General features: G+C 45.8%; 1 protein-coding gene across 1 annotated transcript; it reads left to right on the top strand.

The window, feature by feature from the left end:
- The first annotated feature begins 4061 nt into the window (after positions 1-4061).
- LOC127007674 (kelch domain-containing protein 10-like) lies at positions 4062-18046 on the top strand. Its single transcript, XM_050878881.1, has 9 exons — positions 4062-4403; positions 5225-5366; positions 6131-6231; positions 14102-14341; positions 15523-15657; positions 15868-15972; positions 16335-16452; positions 16984-17123; positions 17330-18046. The coding sequence occupies exons 2-9, from the start codon at positions 5321-5323 to the stop codon at positions 17576-17578; spliced, it is 1134 nt and encodes a 377-aa protein (XP_050734838.1). The 5' UTR covers positions 4062-4403; positions 5225-5320; the 3' UTR covers positions 17579-18046.
- The last annotated feature ends 2440 nt before the right edge of the window (positions 18047-20486 follow it).

Here is a 20486-nt window from a genome sequence, read left to right as displayed (position 1 = left end):
TCTCACTCACTCACTCACTCACTCACTCACACTCACACTCACTCACACTCACTCACTCACTCACTCACACTCACACTCACACTCACACACTCACACTCACACTCACACTCACACACTCACACTCACTCACTCACTCACACTCACACTCACACTCACACTCACACTCACACACTCACACTCACACTCACACTCACACTCACACACTCACACTCACACACTCACACTCACACACTCACACACTCACACTCACACACTCACACTCACACACTCACACTCACACTCACACTCACGCTCAAAAACACAACAGAGAAACTTGGCTTGGACATGGAAAACAGGATGCATGTTGTTGATGGGGGATGGTGACTTCACCAAGTGAAATGGAGGAGTGGCGCAACCATCAAAGCCACAGCTAATAGCCATGTCAGATATGTTCAAGGAAGGTTAAGTGATGCTGCAGTAGTGTTTGATGGCTATGGGAAGGGACCATCAACCAAAGATCATGAACACATGCGCAGAATGGAAGGCAGAACAATATCTCATAATTTGAGTCATACCAGAACTGACTGTATCTTGTGATAGGGAACAATTTTTTGGCAATGAGGAGAACAAAGAAGCATTTATCAAGATTATGTCTGCACAGCTGACATGCCACAACATCAAGGTACACCATGCACGAGGTGATGGTAACACACTGGTCGTTAAGACAGCTATTGAACTTGTCAAAAGTGTGAGCACTCCTGTAGTTGTCGTTGCCCAAGACACCGACATATTAATACTTCTCGTGTACCACCGACATGTCAATTGCACAAATCTGTTCCTAGTCTCAGACATGGATGGTCTGCATGTATGATATATCGTCAGTAAGAATTAGTGACCAAAGTGATCTTTTGTTCAAGTATGCATGGTCGACACAGTATCATATATCTATGGACACACAAAGGAGGCAATCTACAAATGCGATTTTCCAAGACATGTCATCAACATATTCATGAACACTAATTCCTCTCACGATGAGATAAAACATGCAGGTGTCAAAGCAATGCAGGTGACATGTGAATGTGGAGATACTCCATTAGAGAAAGCTCGTTTCCTCAGATTTCAGAAGCAAGCTGCAATGGGCAAGATTGATCCTGATAGGCTTCCCCCTACAGAGGATGCAGCAACCCAGCACGCCCTTAGAGTCCATCTACAGATTGCTGTGTGGCATAATCTCAACACCTCTATTCTTACGCCTGAGGGAAGAGGATGGGAACAAGGGAAACAAAAATGGACAAAATGTACCAAAAAGGTCAATGACCTTTAGCCGCCCAATGAAAGTCCCCACTCCCCTGCTCTTCCTTTTCTTTGGAAGGGGGGGAGGGGGTAGTGACACCCATCCCTCTAGATCAGTTTCAAAATGGTTTTCTCAGATTTGAATTAAAGCAGACAAGCTTTAATTGTGAAAATCATGCATTCTATATGTCTTTTAGTGATAAATTCGTGAATTTTGACCTTTGACCCCATTTAAAAGGTCAAGATGTAGTCCCTGGAGTCTGCTCCTGGTTTTTATTAATTTCTCAGAAGATTTCAAGCATCAAATGTCCAATGATATTTAGTTCTATATCTTTTTCCATAAAGACAACTTTATTGGTATTTTTAGAAAAGGTCATTCAACTTTGACCCCTGTATAAATTTTTCCCCAACCTCTACATACCCTATCTTTTTTTTGGTAATTGTTGCCCCCCTTGGCTATTGAAATCAGTTGAAAAAACTTTTCATCTAATTTGTTCCCTGACTGGAGGTAACCTAGGGATACTATTACCCCAGCCCTTGTTCTCGCTGCCTCCACGACAACTCGCGTATTATCAATATAAAAATACTTCTCTAGACAGCCGGCAGTGTTGTCCAAACTGGGGTCCACGTACCCCTGGGGGGTACGCAGCATAGATCAAGGGGTATGTTAAAAGATAATGAACACACACACACACACACACACACACACACACACACACACACACACATACAGCAGAAACTTCCCATGTTCTATGAAGGAAAAGAGAGAGGGAAGGACGGGTACCTAGGAAGGACGCGTAATGTACGTGTAACCGAAATATAATATAATATAATATAATATAATATAATATAATATAATATAATATAATTGAGTTTTATCAGAGTCATGGGGGGTACGTAACACTGGAAGGTAATAAAGGGTACAATAGGAGAAAAGTTTGGACAGCAATGCCCGGGCTGAGTGACTCTAGACTGAGCATGGGTTCTCAACCTGGGGTACGCGTACCCCCAGGGATATGGGGGAGGAATTTTGGGGGTACGTGACTTGTTTCTCAAAATACTTCGGTTTCGGCTTTCAAAGACTGTACCGAGGATTAACTTGTTGGTAGCAAAGAAACAAGCCCAACCATCTCACTGAATCAGCATATGTTTTTCCTGCTAGCTACACACAGTGACTGAGTAAGTAACTAGTAACATTAGCTACAAGTGAATAGTTCATGATAGCACTTGCTCACAGTCACTCCTATTTGAAAAAAAAATGTCTACTTTAGATACATCTTGGTATTTTTTTATGCTAGTCACACACGGGACTTCCTTGTGAGTAAGTTACTAGTTACTAACAACTTGTTACAAGCCTTAACAACCAGCACCAGCTCTCAGTCACTGGAGCACAATACCTTCTTTAGTTCTACTTTATCTTTTTTTTCACGCTAGGGATGCTAGTCACACAGTCACTTAACCGTGAGTAAATAGTTATAAACTGTAAATATTGGCTCAAATTCAGTTATTGGAAAATTGCCTGTAGATATGTTTTTGTATTTTTTTCTTATGCAATCACACACATTAACATAACTATCACCATTACTAATTACCAGCTGCAACTAACTGTATGCAACGCTAGTTTATTGTCGCAATGGTTTATCATCTCGTGGACGCCTGCTCCTAGGAGTTCCCACCAGGGGATAGCCACGGCAGAAGTTTCCATCTCTCTATTCATACACTCCCTCCTTGCCTTCTCAAAGTTTTTCACTGATCTTTGCCCCCTTTCCGTAACGTACTCCTGTACCCTATCTCTCCATTTCACTGGAGGTCGTCCTCTAACATTCTCTCCCTCGATCTCACTCACATACACCCTAAATGGTTTAAAAACGAGTATTTTAGTAAATGGTAGCAGCTAATCACAAAGTATTTCCTTATGATAGTAATTAGTTCCTATCAGCACTAGCTCCTAGGTCCAATGCTTGAAATTTGTGTCTATTTCACATGTATAATACAATGTATACTTCATAAACTAAAGGGAGAGTGTTTGTGCCTGTAAAACGGAGAGTGTGTTTGCCAGCATACGGGAGTGTGTGTGTGCCCGCATAACGGCATAAGGGAGAGTGTGTGTGCCTGCACAAAGGAGAGTGTGTGTGCCCGTTCAAGGGATAGAGAGTGTGTGTGCCTGCACAAAGGAGTGTGTGTGTGCCCGTTCAAGGGATAGAGAGTGTGTGTGCCGGGACAAGGGAGTGTGTGTGCCCGCACAAGGGAAAGAGAGTGTGTGTGTGTCTGCACAATGGAGAGTGTGTGTGCCAGCACAAGAGAGATTATGTGTTCCCGCAACAGGGAGAGTGTGTCCGCACAAGAGAGATTGTGTGTGCCCCTACAAGGGAGTGTGTGAGCCCGTATACTGGAGAGTGTGTGTGTGTGTGAGTGTGTGTGTAATTCACCTCTTGGTCTGCTGCGGGTCTCTCTCGAGACAGCCAGCCGTTCCCCTACGGAAGAGCTTAGAGTTCATAGTACCGATCTTTGGGTAGGACTGAGACCACTCACACACAACACACACGCTCTTCGCCTTACGTCGCGTCCCTACTCACTGCTAGGTGAACAGGGGCTACACGTGAAAGAAGATAAACCCAACTTATCTTCACCCGGCCGGGGAATCGAACCACGGTCCTTCTGGTTGTGAGGTAGATGCTCTATCCACTGAGCTACCGGGCCGCGTGTGTGTGTGTGTGTGTGTGTGTGTGTGTGTGTGTGTGATAAACCATGCATTTCTTTTTAACCTTCTTGGTACTGCCTTCTGGGTTAGGGGTACGTGACCAAAACTGAAAAACTTGAAGGGTTACATAAGATAAAAAAGGTTGAGACCCCGTGCTATAGAGGATGGAGATCGGTGGTTCCTTATTGCTGGCGGTGGGGGTGTTGCTGTTGTTGTTGTTGTTGTTGTTGTTGTTGTTGTTCATGATGGTGGTGGTGGTGGTTGAAGGATCTTGCCACGCGAGGCTTGTGAGTGGTGGTTCGCTGGCCCCGCCTCCCTCCATTCTATATAAGGCGGCCATGTCCCTTCACGTGGTCAGTCATCGTCGATTATCGCCTTCAGGAGGACGCCTCGGTCACCTGTGTAGAGCCAAGGTTCCTCATCACTCCAGGTAAACCTTAGGCCGTGCCCGCAGTGAGGCTTCTCGTGCAGTGTTGCGTGTTCATGCCGGCTACCCACCGGTAACATATAGCGGGGGGCCATGCCGAGGGGCGGGGAGCAGAGTGTCTGTTGCCCTATGCTGAGGAACAGCACTTACAACATCGCCCTCACTTGACAATAGGTTCCTGAGAGGAGAGTCACCCCGCCAAGCCTTCGGAGCGTTAATGCGGGGACATGGACTCGTGGTCACCGCACGGCAGCGTGGACAGCAGCACCAAGCTTCAGAACGTGCATGCTGGTCAGCACATAGGTAGAGCTCGTGACCATAAAACATGTTGAGTGAGTCAAGGCCTGCAGTGAAAGTAGTGTGTTCAGTGTTTTCCTGAAATCGGAGAAAGGCTGTTGACACGTTGCGGCGGGTGGGAAATTCCTGCTGCAGCTGACGCAAATGTCACGCCAGGGAAGGGACTGAGGGTTCAACGAAGTGTGGACAAGAGGATGCCAGCACACGGGTAGGTCTTCACCCCGCGGCCGTGATGAACGTGGAGACAGACCCGAGGCCCGGTAGTGAAGGAAGGAAAAAACGCTGCACACAAGTGTAGCCTCTCCTCTCAATATTACTCGGCTATCAGTTTTCGTTACTTATCCCAGACATCACATTACAAGGACGACAATACTTTACCATTATAATGCTACTACACCATTATTATTATTATTATTATCATTATTATTATTATTATTATTATTATTATTATTATTATTATTATTATTATTATTATTATTATATTAACCAAGTTTATCATCATCATCATTTTTCATCAACTCCTCCAGGTGCCAGCCAGCCGCCGGGTCACGCCACACCTCACCGTCACCGCCAGACACCGCCGCCCCGTCCCGTCCCGCCCCGTCCCGCCCCGCTCCGCCACCATGGACGTCACCTTCATGGAGGCCGTCAACACCTGGGCCGAGGGAGGTGAGTCGCCCAGGCACCATTATGTCGACGGGTGTTACCTCTGAATAGGTGTGCCGTGCCTGATGCCCCAACGTCTTGTCGGGGAAGGCACTGGTTGGCGGTCGCTGGTCTACGGTGTGGTCAGACCATGGTGGTTTGCGGTAAAATACATATTATATTCTTCATGTGTGTTTGGGGGACTTTGATATTCAACTTGGGCTCATGACAGTAGATAAATTATTAATAGTATTATTCGATTATTATTAGATTAGTAGATAAATTACTGTAGAGAGTTCTTGAGGAGTCTGCGTGAACACTGAGTCCCGACCAGTGTTTAGTTCAGACACCTCGTTAGCCACCAGGGGGTTAGCCACCCATCGCGACACACACTATAGGCCTTGCACACCATCGCCAAGTAAAACATTCTCACTCCGTTTGCCTTGGTCTGCTTGCAACAGTCCACAGTTCCGCCCAAACCCACCGTCTCCATACACTCTCGGCTCCTTCTCTTTCCTTCCCAAGTGCGTGAGTGAGGGGGTAAAGAAAGTGAGTATGAGTGAGTGACCGCCAGACTCCCCCCTGGTTTCTCTTGCTCCACCCTATACACTTATCATTCCATAGTAACTGTGTGAATGAGTGAAGGAATAAGTAAATGATTGCGCAAGTGAGGAAGATAGTCACTAACCCACCCCGCCTTCGTTTCCTCTTCTTCTCGAGTAAGTGAATGCTCGGGCGGGTGTGTGAGTGAACGACCGCCAGACCCACTCACGGTTTCTCCTCCTCAGGCAACGCCCCTGTCGGGAGGAGCGGCCACCGTATCCACTGTACCGACTCCTTCCTTTACACCGTCGGAGGCTACAACCCCCACCACGGCCCGCTCAAGGAGGTGAGTGGTAGTTGTAGTAGTAGTAGTAGTAGTAGTAAGGAGGGGCGGTGGCAGAGAGGTCAGAGTGCGGGAGAGACGTCCATGAGGAAGTAGGTTCCCGTCCCGCCCGACTCGACAAAAAAGCTGGTAGTTTTTCAGTCACCGCCGAGTGGCCCGAATCTGTCAACTCGGACTCTAGATTTTCTATATTAGATGATCAAAAATGAGCTCCGAGGGGCAGCGTGATGGCGCCACTATAAACATTTTCGTGCGCCAGAATGGGTTGAGGCCGACCACCATGCAGGTCCCACCATGGAAGCTCATCGGCGCCATTGGGGAAAACGTAAAAAAAAAAGTATTTATTATTATTATCATTATTATTATTATTATTATTATTATTATTATTATTATTATTATTAGCAGTAGTAGTAGTAGTAGTAGTAGTAGAAGCAATAATAGCCGTAGTAGTAGAGGTAGGAGGAGGAAAAGGACGATGAGGAGGAGGTGAAAAAGAAACGTGTAGAGGAGCGTGATGACAGGGATAAAGGAGGAAAGGATATCGACAAGTAGCTACGTCAAGGATGAAAGGGAAAGTATTTAGAAGACCGACGACGAAGGAGAAGCAGGAGAAGAATATCATCTCTCTCTCTCTCTCTCTCTCTCTCTCTCTCTCTCTCTCTCTCTCTCTCTCTCTGCTGGGCAAAAGGAAATAAGAAAGGAGACGAGGGAGAGATACAGCAGCAGAAGCAGTAGTCGTTGTAACGAGAGAAGGAGGAAGAGGAGGGAAAGGGGGAAGACAAGAGGAACAGGAGAAGGATGACGAGGAGGACAAGAGGAGAGGAGAGTCACGTTACACCTACGAAAACCGCACGAAAGGAATGGCACTCGTTTTTCACACCGGTTTTCCTGATGTATCGTCTTCTTATGTGTCTCATAGTTGGGGCAAGTCGGAGCAGGTGGGACGTGGTGCTGTGTGGGGCGTCACAGCTTAGGGAAGGGAAAGAAAAAAAACTTCAGGTTGAATCACATGCCAACTGCCTCATCATGAGTGGAGTCATGAATGTATGCAAAATTACCGAACTGACTCTCCCACGCCTAGGCAGTGAAGTCTGAATGACGTGACTTGTTCTTCCTCTTTACAGCAAGATGACGTGCGAAAACTTAGACGAGAGAATTTTTATTGTTTAGAATTTAGTGTTATCTCATATTTTATTCATCTCTATCTATCTATCTATCTATCTATCTATCTATCTACCTTTCTATATCTATCTATCTATCTATTTATCTTTCTATATCTATCTATCTATCTATCTATCTATCTATCTATCTATCTACCTTTCTATATCTATCTATCCATCTATTTATCTTTCTATATCTATCTATCTATCTATCTATCTATCTATCTATATATCTATCTTTACATAAATCTATCTTTTTACATCACTGGAAACAGTTAAAGGGCACAACAAACATAAAAGCAAGTGCTCGCAACAGAAAAAAAACTATTTATCTGTTAAACTATCCGTCTCATCTATCTGTCTATCTATCTGTCTATCTTATCTATCATTTCTTCTTTCTCTCTTTATTAATTCTCTCTCTATTACTTTCTCTCTTTATTGATTCACGTAAATGCTTTTCCTCCGCATACACTCAGCCTTCTCCGCCTCAGTCTAATCACTCAGTCTGCTAAACTAAAGCCTCTCACCCTCTTCTGTGTTTTGGGCACTAAGGTTGGTATTACAAGGCACTTTCGCTTCTCACATCAGCTATTTCTAAGGTTCAAAGAGGGGATCAATCGGGTTCTAATGAGTGGTTCTTCAGGTTCACGGTACAGAAGAAGGGTCAAACTACCACCAGGGTCATAAAACTACTTCTGGAAATCCCCCAAAATCCTAGGAAAGCCTTGTCAAATAGGTGAACTTTGGCGACGAAATGTTTAGTAATACACCCCTAAGACTCCATTCCTCTCTCGCTTTCATCATACAAGACCTCCCCTTCCCTTCCCTCCCTTCGACAGATGGATCCCTTCATGTGCACAACAGTAGATATTATGAAGAAAACAAAACACACACACACACACACACACACACACACACACACACACACACACACACACACACATAGCAACACTGTGGGCACCAAGAGGGTACGAAAGGCAGGTCAGGAGAAGGGGCGAGGCTGAGGCATAAGGAGTAGAATTAATCTAAAGGAATGTAGGACAAGGCAATGGAAAGGGTTGAAAAGGGGGTAAGGGAGAGAGAAAGAGTTCGGTAGGGGGGGAGGGAATGAGGAAGGGGAGGGGGTAGAGTTAGAGGAATGGAAAGTCAAAGCGTTGGGAAAGGGGTAAGGGAAAGAGAAAGGGGAGGGAAGGGGAAAAAAGAGAAACTAAAAAATATCGGGACTGAGTATGGAGATAGAACAGGGATAGGGGCAGGGGTGAGAGGGGAAGTTGGGGATAAGGAAGGGGATGGTGATGGCAGGAATGGCAATAAGAAAAGTTAAGGTAAAGTTGAGGGCTTAACGCGTGGCCTCGGTGCTCATATTAGTCACACTGGGTCTTGAGCCTGTTGAGGGAAATGAATCGTTACCCCGGGGCACAGGGTCAACGTGACATCCGAGTTACCACAATGTATCTTCCCTATATTTCCCCAGGTACCCATTAATCGACAAACCCGAATAGGGAGGCTGAACAGCTGGGTTAGTAGCTAGGATAAGAAGGATAAGAAAGGGAATAGAAGGGAATTTTTAGAAGGAGCACGAGTTAATTAAGAATGAAGTGGAAATGGATAGGGTTAAGATAGGGAAGGGGAAGGAGGGGAACTTAAGTAGATGGGAAGGGAGCATTGCTGGGGTAAGGGATGAAGTAGGGGAAAGGGACGGGAGAGGAAAGAAACTATTTTAGAAGATGGGGTGGCGGGGGGTGACTTGGGGGGGGGGGAGTTAAAGGACTGGTGCAGACTTTGTTATGACCTACCCCACTAGCAGCCACATTGACCGTAGACTCCTTATTTGGTGAAGAGGGAAAGCCACATACCCCCTACACCCTCCCCTTCTCCTCCCCCTGTCTCCGTTCACTGTTAGTCCGTTTGTTTGTTCGTCTGTCTGGCTGTCCTTGCGTCTGTTTGTCTGTTTGCTTTTTTGTTTGTCAATATATCTGTTTGCTTTTTTCAGTGATTTGTCTGTTTTTGTCTGTTTTGTTAGCCTGTCTGTTTGTCATCGTCCTTTCGTCTGGCTTTTTTGTTTTCTTTGTCTCTCTGTTTTTGTCTGTTTTGTTAGCCTGTCTGTTTGTCATTGTCCTTTTGCCTGTTTTTGTGTTTTCTTTGTCTGTCTGTCTCTGTCTGTCTGTCTGTTTCTCTCTGTATCTATCTATCTCTCAACTAGTTTCAATGCAGACAAAATAATTCAATTCAGACAAAAGAAAAATAATCCACTCCACCTGATAAAAAAATTAACGAGAAACTTCAATTTTTCAGTTTAAATCATGTGTCCTCCAATTCCAATTTAACTCAGTTCAATTAACTTCAACGAAAATAGCCACAGAACTTATATAATTGACTGGCTGGAGGTTGTAGGTGCAGGTGTTATTACTTTCATTAATTTCACTGATGTTGCCATAATTTCTCATGATAATTTGAATAGTCATGGAGAACCTATGCTAACATTACCCCATAATTCCTATAATATCTCAAGGAAAGAAATAACTCCTCCTCCTGCCCCTCGCCTCTTCTGTTACATACATTTTGTCACTACTTTCCTCTTCCGCCCACTCCTCCGCGGCCAGGCTCAACCCGTCCGCTGCGATTGGTAGATTTCGCCTTCACTAGTAGCCTGGTAACACATACACTCCCAGGTCTTTCTCTGCCTCTGTGATGGATAGTGGAGTGTTTACCATGTGGTGCTGGTATGCTGGATATCCCCACCCAATGTTCAGGACTTTACATTTTTCTTCACTGAATTGTAGCAGCCTCTTTTTGTTCCATTGCCGTAGCTTGGTGATGTCTTCTTGTAGGAAATCCGCAGCCAAGGGGTTAAACGCGTCCCCTGACCTTCCCCAAGAACGCCGCCGCAAATGGCCCGCCGCCCAGACGCCCACCCCGACACGCCGCGGACCCTCAATAGAGCGAGTCACCGCCACACAAAGTCGGCCCTTGATGCCTCGCCGTCACGCCCCGTTCTTTGGCGAGACACACGCAAGGGCTACAGAAGTGACGGGGTGAGAGGGGGGGGGGGGTGATAGGGGAGGCGAAGGGCTGGGAGATGTGTTGAGCTGATTAAGAAAAACTTGTTGGGCCGCTACGACTACTACGATTACAAAAACTACTACTACTACTACAACAAAAACTACTACCGCTGCTACAACAACAACAAAAACTACTACTATTACTACAACAAAAACTACTACTACTACTACAACAAAAACTACTACCGCTGCTACAACAACAACAAAAACTACTACTACTACTACAACAAAAACTACTACCGCTGCTACAACAATAACAAAAACTACTAGCTACTTCTACTACTACTACTACTACTACTACTACTACTACTATTGCTACAACTACTATTGCTACTACTATTACCACTACTACTTCTACCACTACTACTACTGCTACTACTACTACTACTACTACTCTTGCTACTACTACTACTACTACTACTACTACTACTACCACCGTAACGTTACCACTACTTCCTCCGCTACACTCTAAGTAACCCATTTGCTGCTCTATGTGTGTGTATGCGACTCTGCAACATTCGACAATGGATGAAAAACGAGGACTGTGGAAGTAGACGAGTGTAAAATATTATTATAATCGGAGAACGAGCAGAAATAATGAATATCCTTGTTATTTGTTTAGCTTTGTTTTTTCTCTATTCTTCCATTTTTCTTTTAATTTTATACCTTTTTCAGTTTCACTTTTCACTTTTCTCCGCTAGTACTTTTGAATTAATAAGCAGCGACGTTGTGTTCGCAGTGCCTCTCCGACGGACGCCGTTCAAGTTGCAAAGATCAGAGCAAACAAGCAAGGAAAGATAGCAAGCAAGACACCTCTCCGTCCGAAATTGGTCTCTCTTTTGGACACTCATCTCTACTTTCTTTACAGGAGCAGTGATTAGCGTGGCTTTTTTATCTATTTTTTTCATCTTTACCCTTCAGCTGCTTCCTTCCTGTACTGTAAAAAACAAGGGAAGGTCTTTCTTGTATCACATCTCTTTTGGACACTCATTTCTATTTTCTCTTTCCAAGGAGCAGTGATTAGCGGACTTCATTTTCATTTACTTCTCTTTTTGCCCTTGAGCAGCTTTCTTCACCGTAACAAAAGGGCAAGGGAAGGTTTTTATTTCCTGTTCCACACCACCCTTCACCGATCAACAACAGGCGACCCCAACGAAGCAACATGGATACACTTTGCGGCGACACGTCTTGTCTCCACTTTCGACCCTTTTCGTAGTTTATAAAAAATCTTACGTAACCTCCACTCGGGGACCCAACGCTCGGCTACATGGTCCTGATCACGTGATGAGGCGATGCACGTCATGTGGTTATGCTCGTGATGGTGGTGACAGAAATGGCAGTAGTTGTTGTAGGGACAGTTATTTATAGTAGTAGTAGTAGTAGTAGTAGTAGTAGTAGTAGTAGTAGTAGTAGTAGTGGTAGTAGTAGTAGTAGTAGTAGTAGTAGTAGTAGTAGTAGTAGCAGTAGTAGTAGTAGTAGTAGTAGTAGTAGTAGTAGTAGCAGTAGTAGTAGTAGTAGTAGCAGTAGTAGTAGTAGTAGTAGTAGTAGTAGTAGTAGTAGTAGTAGGGGCACCAGACACTCTGGCCCAAAAGTCACCACCATTTCCAATATGGACTATGAGGCCACAGTGGTGGAGAGTGACGTTAGGGTAGGTCGGGAGCGACATGAGTAGTGAAGGAGTAGTAGTAGGAAAGGATAAGGTGTTAGGTATAGATTTAGTACTAAGTAGTATTAGTGATATGGTTGGATGCCACAGTCATTAGCGAACAGAGTTGGGGCTAATGACCTCCAATTTATGGAACCCTCCATGATTATGTGTCGGGAAAATAAACATGGGTGGAGGTATCTTTTATATGTTTGTAAAAATAATAAAAAAGTAGTTGTAGTAGTAGTAGTGGTAGTAGTAGTAGTAGTAGTAGTAGTAGTAGTAGTAGTAGTAGTAGGTTAGTCTTAGTGGGGGCAGTATTTTTTTTGTAGTATTAGTGGTAGTAAAAAGTGAAGAGGTAGAAATAACAGTCGATGGAGGGACAGTTTTTAGTAAAAGTAGTAAAAAACGAAAAAGTCGATGAAAGGATGTTAATTTTTTTGTAGTAATATTAATAACAGCAACAGTAGAAAACGTTCTAGGGGTAGTAATTTCTTATAGTAGTAGTAGTGGTAGTAGTAGTAGTTCTAGAGGCAATAATTTCTTGTATTATTATTATTATTATTATTATTATTATTATTATTATTATTATTATTATTATTATTATTATTATTAGTAGTAGTAGTAGTAGTAGTAGTAGTGGAAGAGGAAAAGACTATACTACAACTATGAACCACAGCCATCTTAAAAGAGAAGGAAAAGGACAAACGGGACGGAAGAGCAAAGTATCAGTGCTGTGGGTGAGGGCCAAGAGACGACCACCAAGGCGCATGAGTGAAAGGCGTGGACGGGATCGTGGCACGGAGGTAGTGAGTTGGCGGGGAAAACTGAGGAATGAGGGTAAACCAGAGAAGCTAAAAAAATGTTTGTGTTGCAGCTATGACGAGTGAGTGAGATTAGGTACGTCTGGTCAGCTCGAAAAATGCTGCACAAGACATAACAATAACGATAATAATGATGATAATGATAATAATGAAAATAATGATAAACGGGGGCAGTGAACGGGAACGCTTATGTGATGTTTTACTCGACGGTTTTCGCTATTTTTTAATCTGGTCTTGTTTCTCGTGGCTCACTCTTCCTCACTCCCCCCTGTGCGAGGAACAGAACGATGATGATGATGATGATGATGATGATGATGATGTTGATGACGATGGTGACGATGAATATTAGTTTCCGTTACTGTTACAAGGATCACCAATAATTGCACGGTCCTTCCTTCTCTCCCTTCTTACCATCATCATCACAGAACAGAACAGAACAGAACGATGATGATGATGATGATAATGATGATGTTGATGACGATGGTGACGATGAATATTAGTTTCAGTTATTGTTACAAGGATCACCAATAATTGCACCGTCCTTCCTTCTCTTCCTTCTTACCATCATCATCATAATAATCACTATAATTACATCAGCATCCTCACCAATACACCTTCATCACCATCATCACAACACTGACTTCACGGCCTCACCACCACGTAATTGACTGCTCTTTCGGCACCTCTTCGGATTCTTTACAGGAGCAGAGAGTAGCGGGCTTTTTTTATTGTTGTTTCCTTTTTTTGTGCCCTTGTGCTGTCTCCTTTGCTGTAAAAAAAAAAAAAAATCATCGTTTCAAGCTTACGGGGGAAATAAAGAATCAAAAACCAGATTCTCGTTCCACACAAAAATGGACGCGAGACCTATACCTAAATAACCTTTGCGCGAGACAATACCGATCTTCATTCATCGGCTGGTAGTACAAGACAGTTTCGCTTCTCACATCACCTATTTACTAAGGTCAAAGGGGTATCAATCAGGTTCTAATAAGGGTTTTTTTAGGCTCAGGGTACAGAAGAAGAGTCAAACTACCACCAGGGTCATAAATCTACCCCTGGAAATGCTCACAACTCCTACGAAAGCCTTTTCAATTATGTGTTCTTATAGGGGGCGATGTGTCTTTTAATACGACCCATCATCTCTCCGCACCACAGTTCACCTTCCCATCGTCTCCCGGGCAGGTGTGGCGCCTCAACCTGTCGACGGGGCAGTGGGAGCGGCTGTCGTGCCCCGCCACCACCCCCGAGGCCAGCATCTCGCACAGCCTGGCCAGCAGCGGCGAGGACCTGCTGATGATGGGCGGCACCTCCGTCCCCTTCGGCAGCCACCTGAGCAGCGACGTGATGGCGTGCGACAAGCAGAACGGGGACTGGTGCACCCTGCCCACCTCCGGTCCCCCGCCCCCCGCCCTCTACGGCCAGGTGAGTCTGACAGGTGTGACTTCTCGGTAAGTTTTGCTCGAATTTTAGTAGCCCGTTTTGTCTCTGGTTTCTTTCATCCACAATGCAGCGGATACAGGGAGGCAAATGGAAGCAAATAAGGAGTTTTAGAAATTGTGTCTAGCATGATTAAAGCGCGCTGTGTCGTAGTCTTGCATATATGTGGTCATCGAAAAAAGTAACAAAACAAAACAAAAAACGTAATCTCTGGTTGTATTCGTCCGTTCCATTTCGAAGACATTGTTGCTTTAGTTTTGTCGTGCTTCCTTCAAAACACACACACACACACACACACACACACACACACACACACACACACACACACACACACACAGAAAGGTCAGCAGATCTAAAATTAGCGCGCTGGGTCCACATGTGCTCTGCCTTGAGGCGAGTCACAACACTTTTCGGCGCCTCATCAAGGAAAGTGGAGAGCACGGAGCCTTCGCCTGGCACACACATGACAACAAACGGAACCCTTGAGCAAAATAAACTGGACTAAACGAGGAGCTGAGTCCGTTTGTCTTGCCTTGTAGATTAGATAATGACGCACGCCGACTGGACACCGACGGAGGAGACTGAAAGGAAGACGAAGGGCGAAAATGTGAATGCTACGTTTTTTTTTTTTTCTTTGCGTAATCGGTGAATTTGCACATTTTCTGGTATTTTTTTACATTAAAGGAAACAGCTCAAGGGCAAAAAGAGGAAAACAATAATGAGAAAAAAGCCCGCAAATCACTGCTCCTATAAAAAGAGTTAGGTAAGAGGAGTGGCCAAAAGAGAGGTCAATTTCGGGAGGAGAGACGTCCTGACACTCTCCTCCTCCTCCTTACTAAGACACTAAGGGCCATATTACTAACCATTTCGGAGCCCATTTTCACATATTCAACAAGAATTTCATAAGAGTTTGTATCATTTCCTTGGCTAGTTTTGTGGCGTTGATGGTAGTTTGACCGTTCCTCTGCACTACCATGAACCTGAAAAAACAGTCATTAGAATCCAACTGATTTCCTTTTCGCCGTTCGGAAATAGTTGATGAGAGAGGCGGCAGCGTCTGACAATACCAACCTAGAGCTTTTGTATTGTTTTTCCAGGCAGTTGTCAAATTTTCTTATCACTTGGAAATTCTGCGCCCAGTTTATAAAGTCAGGTGTGTCCGGCAGGCAGTGCGGAGAGCCGGGGAGCACCTGTACGTCGTGGGCGGCACCTCGGGCTTCCACTTCTCCCTCCACGCCCACGTGCTGCACCTGCCCTCCCTCACCTGGACCCGCCTGGCCGACGAGGACGCCCCCAGCAAGGTGAGCACCGCAAAAAGAGGGGGAGGAGAAGGAGGAGGAGGAGGAGGAGGAGGAGGAAAAACGGCTGTCTGTCACCTTGTAACCTATCAGTATGCTACTTGTCCGTTGCATGTACACAGCTTAAACTCGTGGCACTGAGCTCCCCAGGCTGACCCGTGACCTTTCCCTTGCCTTATGGACGCCTGTTACGGCCTTGTCTTTATCCCGCAGGACGGCGAGTCGCTGGGGCGGTACCGCACCGAGATCGGCGTGGCGGCGGGTCGGGTGGTGGTGGTGGGCGGCGCCTCGGCCTTCACGGTCTTTCCTCTTGACCAGGTATAAACTAACTAAGTATAAGAAAACAGAATTTACCAACTTGTAATTTCATGCGTTATACTGATAAAGATACTCTAATTCAGTATCGAAACGAATTCAGAGATCTGACATTAAAATGTCAAGTATAATGCACAACAAAATATCAAAAGATATCAAAACCACGCTCATCAGTGAAGCATTTGGCACACCATCTCTTCCCGATGACTATCTTGTTTCTTTACCAATTTAAAAACCACGAGACAACACAACAGGCCAGATGACTGACCTGCGGCAGTTCGGTAGGTTGGTGATAGGCATCATGGCACGCCATGAGCCCCGCTGCCACTAACCCCGGCCTATCCCTTTCCTCCTCCCTGCCGCAGCTGCCCGTCCTCAGCCTGGGCTCCGGCAAGTGGGAAATGCAGTGGACGAAGCCTGACCCCGCGGTGCAGGCGTACCCCAGCCCCCGCCGCTGCCACGCCGCCGTGCAGACTAACAACGGTGAGTATCGCGGAGTAACAGAAACGGAGTAACACCAGTGAGTCCCAAGGAGTATAGCAACGGTGATTGCCACAGAGCGCATCGACGCGTAAGTCCCGGGACACAGAACATCATTGTTCACCTTTCACTCCTTCAGTTGTCGCTGTTCTCAGTCGCGTGTGTTCGCCTAATGCATGCACACTGATGGCGATTCGAGTTAACGCACTACTAGGTGAGCGAGGTGCCCCGCCCACCTGCAACACGACACCAGATAATGATTACAGGTCACACACACACACACACACACACACACACACACACACACACACACACACACACACACACACTAAATTTTCACCTAACGCCAAATCTTAATCAACCTTTTACAATTACCATTATTATTATTATTATTATTATTATTATTATTATTATTATTATTATTATTATCATTATTACACACACACACACACACACACACACACACACACACACACACACACACACACACACACACACACACACACACACACTACCTGGTCCCCGTGTCTGCAGAACTGTTCGTACTGGGCGGCACCGACGGCGAGGAGGTATTCAGCGACGTTTGGCGCCTCGACCTGCTTTCCCTTTCCTGGACCAGAGTCGTCCTCACCCTGCCCACGCCCCTCTACTTCCACGACGCCGCCCTCACAAAGGTGGGTCCCTAGCGAGGAAATGCGTCCACCATTGGGTGTCGGGGCCTTAACACGTGACGCCTTTGTATTTGGGGGAAGGGGTAGATGTGATGTGCCTTGGTTAACCAGGGAAAAGATGGGTACCAGTAACTAAGGGGGGCAGACGAGTGTCATGGAACAGGAGCACAAGTCTCTTAACTAACGATCCCTTTCTTCGGGCGGCGCAGAACGGGTGTCTCTACGTGTACGGCGGCCTGTCTAGCGTGGGCAGCGACCAGCGCTCCGAAGCGGTGTTCCGGGCACAGCTGCAGGCGCCGCCCCTGCTGGAGGCAGCGTGGGGGGCCTTCACTGTCAACTGCCCGCCCCTCCTCTCCCCTGGCCAGACTCCCAGCAGCATGGACCTGCTGGCAGCAGGCGTCCCGCGGAACATGGTGAAGAGACTGGCACGGCTGCCCAAGAGGAGAAACAACCTTTGACCTTCCCGGACTCGTACACTCAGTATCACTGCCACAAGTTGAAGAGTGAATTCTGTGACGACGCTGTGGGCACGCCGGAGGCCGCTGACACCCTATGGTGTCGCCGATAGGTTGTTGCTGTTGTGTCTGCCTGCTGTGCGAAAGGCGCCACGTATTCACGAAGATGAAGACGCTGGGCGACAGCCATCATTCTCTGCTACGTCCAATGGCCCCTGGTGTTTGCCACGGCCCGCGTCGAGGTGTTCTGCGCAGCCCAGCGCTGCAGACAACTGACTCTTGGTCATCCTCTCTTAGATGTTTCGGTGAAACTTTCTCAGTTGCGCTAGACATATCGAAAGCTTTCGATAGAGTCTGGCACAACTCTTTGCTTTCTAAACTGCCCTCATATGGATTCTATCCTTCTCTCTGTTCCTTTATCTCCAGTTTCCTTTCCGGCCGTTCTATCTCTGCTGTGCTAGACAGTCACTGTTCTTCCCCTTAACCTATCAACAGTGGTGTCCCACTGTATATATATATATATATATATATATATATATATATATATATATATATATATATATATATATATATATATATATATATATATTATGTAATGGCCAAAAGCAAAGGACTGAACTCAAGATTTCAAATACATGACGCAGGTTTGTGCCCCAATAAGTATACTGTAGACAACAACAACAACAATAACAACAACAACAACAACAAAACTTGCTGCAGTGGCCCCCCGTGGTGAAGCATTTTAATGTTGGCAAAGTTCTCGCACATTTTAGTTTTCACTTTCAGTCGTTATAATACAGAACACTTTTACAGGTAAGTGACCTGCAGGTTCGCAAGATGTCTTCCAGATCTGATGCACACAGATCTTATGTCCTGAATTATGAGATAAAATACCCTAAAATTAGAGAAATAAACACTTTGAGAAAAGAGAAAAAAAACAATCCCACCACATATACTTCTTAAGGGATTCTAGAAAATTAAAAATAATTTTATATTTGAACCATTTCTCAATGTTTTGGAACGAGGAATATGCATATTTTTAATTACACACACACACACACACGGCACGGTAGCTCAGGGGTAGAGTAATTCCCCGGCCGGGTGAAGATAAGTTGGGTTTATCTTCTTTCACGTGTAGCCCCTGTTCACCTAACAGTGAGTAGGTACGCGACGTAAGGCGAGGAGTTGTGACCTCGTTGTCGCGGTGTGTTGTGTGTGAGTGGTCTCAGTCCTACCCAAAGATCGGTCACTGAGCTCTGATCTTCCGTAGGGGAACGGCTGGCTGTCTCGAGAGAGATCCGCAGTAGACCAAGAGGTGAATTACACACACACACACACACACACACACACACACACACACACACACACACACACAGGGGTATACTCGGCTCCCAGATCAAAAAGAATAAGGATACTTCATGGGCGGTTGGGAGCCCGTGTGATAGGAAGGGAGGGAGGGAAAGGAGAGGGAAGAAGGTGAAGAGGAAGGAAGAAGGGAGGTGAGAAGTTTGAAAGGTCAGGAAAGGAGGTTGGAAGGGGAGAGCAGAAAGTAGGGAGGGGTGGAGGCAAAGCAGGAGGAAAGGTTAGAAAGGTAGATAAAAATGGAGAGATGATGGAAGGTAAGAGAAGATTGAAGAAGGAATGGAGGTAAACAACAAGGATGGAAGGATTCAAGGGAAGAGGAGGGAAGGAGAGGGAAAACAGAGAAAGGATTGAGAAAAAAAGGGAAAAGGAGAAAAGTGAAAGAACTGAAGTAAAAAGAAGGTAGAGAAATGTAGGAGGTGGAAAGAAGAATACGGAAGATAATAGGAGGTTGGATAGGTAGGAGAGGAGACGGAGAAAAGGAAAGAAGGGACATATAAGAAAAGGGAATAGAGAGAAGGAAAGAAGGATAAGGGGTAAAGACAAAGGAAAGAGAGAGAGAGAGAGAGAGAGAGAGAGAGAGAGAGAGAGAGAGAGAGAGAGAGAGAGAGAGAGAGAGAGAGAGAGAGAGAGAGGGTATCATGTAGGGAAACAGTGAAACAAGGAAGGAAATATAACTGCAAAACATTCCCTTGACTTCCCCAAAACTGTGACGTAACATGAAGACGCGTTAAGCACACACGGCGCAGCATCTTGGTCACACGCACACCAACAAATCACTCGTAAAACGCACCACGGAGCACTTACCCATGGCAGGTTTAGAAAAATAATCGTATATATCAATACACCGCAGGCCCGTAATTTTGACAGATTTCTCGGGGGGGGGTAGACTGCAGAGGCCAATCAATATAAGGGGCATGGGGGTGGGGAGAGGCTGGCGTGCGAAGCGAGCATGTGGAGTTTTGGATTTTTTTTTTTTTTTAAATAACCGCAGGAGCATTTTGAGTCCTATATAGAAAACATTGAGGGGAGCTACAGCCCCTCTTGCCCCTCCGAAAGTATGGCCCTAAGTTTGATCAATAGGACACGTGAAGGGAAATATTTATAATGGTTATCCGGATGAGAGAAAATGGGAAGTGTGAGAACGGGATGGCTTCATTTAGTGGGTGAAGCAGCGAACCCTCGGCGGTGTTTCTCACTAAGTGGGCGTCAATTCTGTAAATTTTTCCTCGGTAAAGATCAATATTTTATAGTACGTCCAATGTAAGTGATGACAGTTGTAAACCACAAATACTTTCGGGACATATGAGGCAGCGTCACACGTCTGGCACACACGCTGGCGCCACACGCAGGGCCAACACAACTGCGCAGGCTGCCTCGGGGACGACGGAGAAAACTTCGCACCCACGCCGCGCCGCCCGCCGCTCTTTACTGCCCACGGCACCGCTGCACCACGTTAGTACTACCCTGTGGACTGTAGCAGAGACTTACCGGCCAGCCCTGACACAGCCTGCAGTGCCCCGCCGCGGTCTCTACGGGTCCTGGCGGG

This window comes from Eriocheir sinensis, chromosome 36 (assembly GCF_024679095.1).
Source record: "Eriocheir sinensis breed Jianghai 21 chromosome 36, ASM2467909v1, whole genome shotgun sequence".
Lineage (NCBI taxonomy): Eukaryota > Metazoa > Arthropoda > Malacostraca > Decapoda > Varunidae > Eriocheir > Eriocheir sinensis.
Note: the sequence above shows the minus strand (reverse complement) of the source record. Positions and strands in the feature narration are given on the sequence as shown.

Excerpts from the sequence above, each read along its gene's own strand:
- LOC127007674 (XM_050878881.1), top strand. The coding sequence starts at position 5,321 with ATGGACGTCACCTTCATGGAGGCCGTCAACACCTGGGCCGAGGGAG. Across the intron at positions 6,232-14,101 it reads ACCACGGCCCGCTCAAGGAG|GTGTGGCGCCTCAACCTGTC; the intron begins GTGAGTGGTAGT and ends TCTCCCGGGCAG. Across the intron at positions 15,658-15,867 it reads ACGAGGACGCCCCCAGCAAG|GACGGCGAGTCGCTGGGGCG; the intron begins GTGAGCACCGCA and ends TTTATCCCGCAG.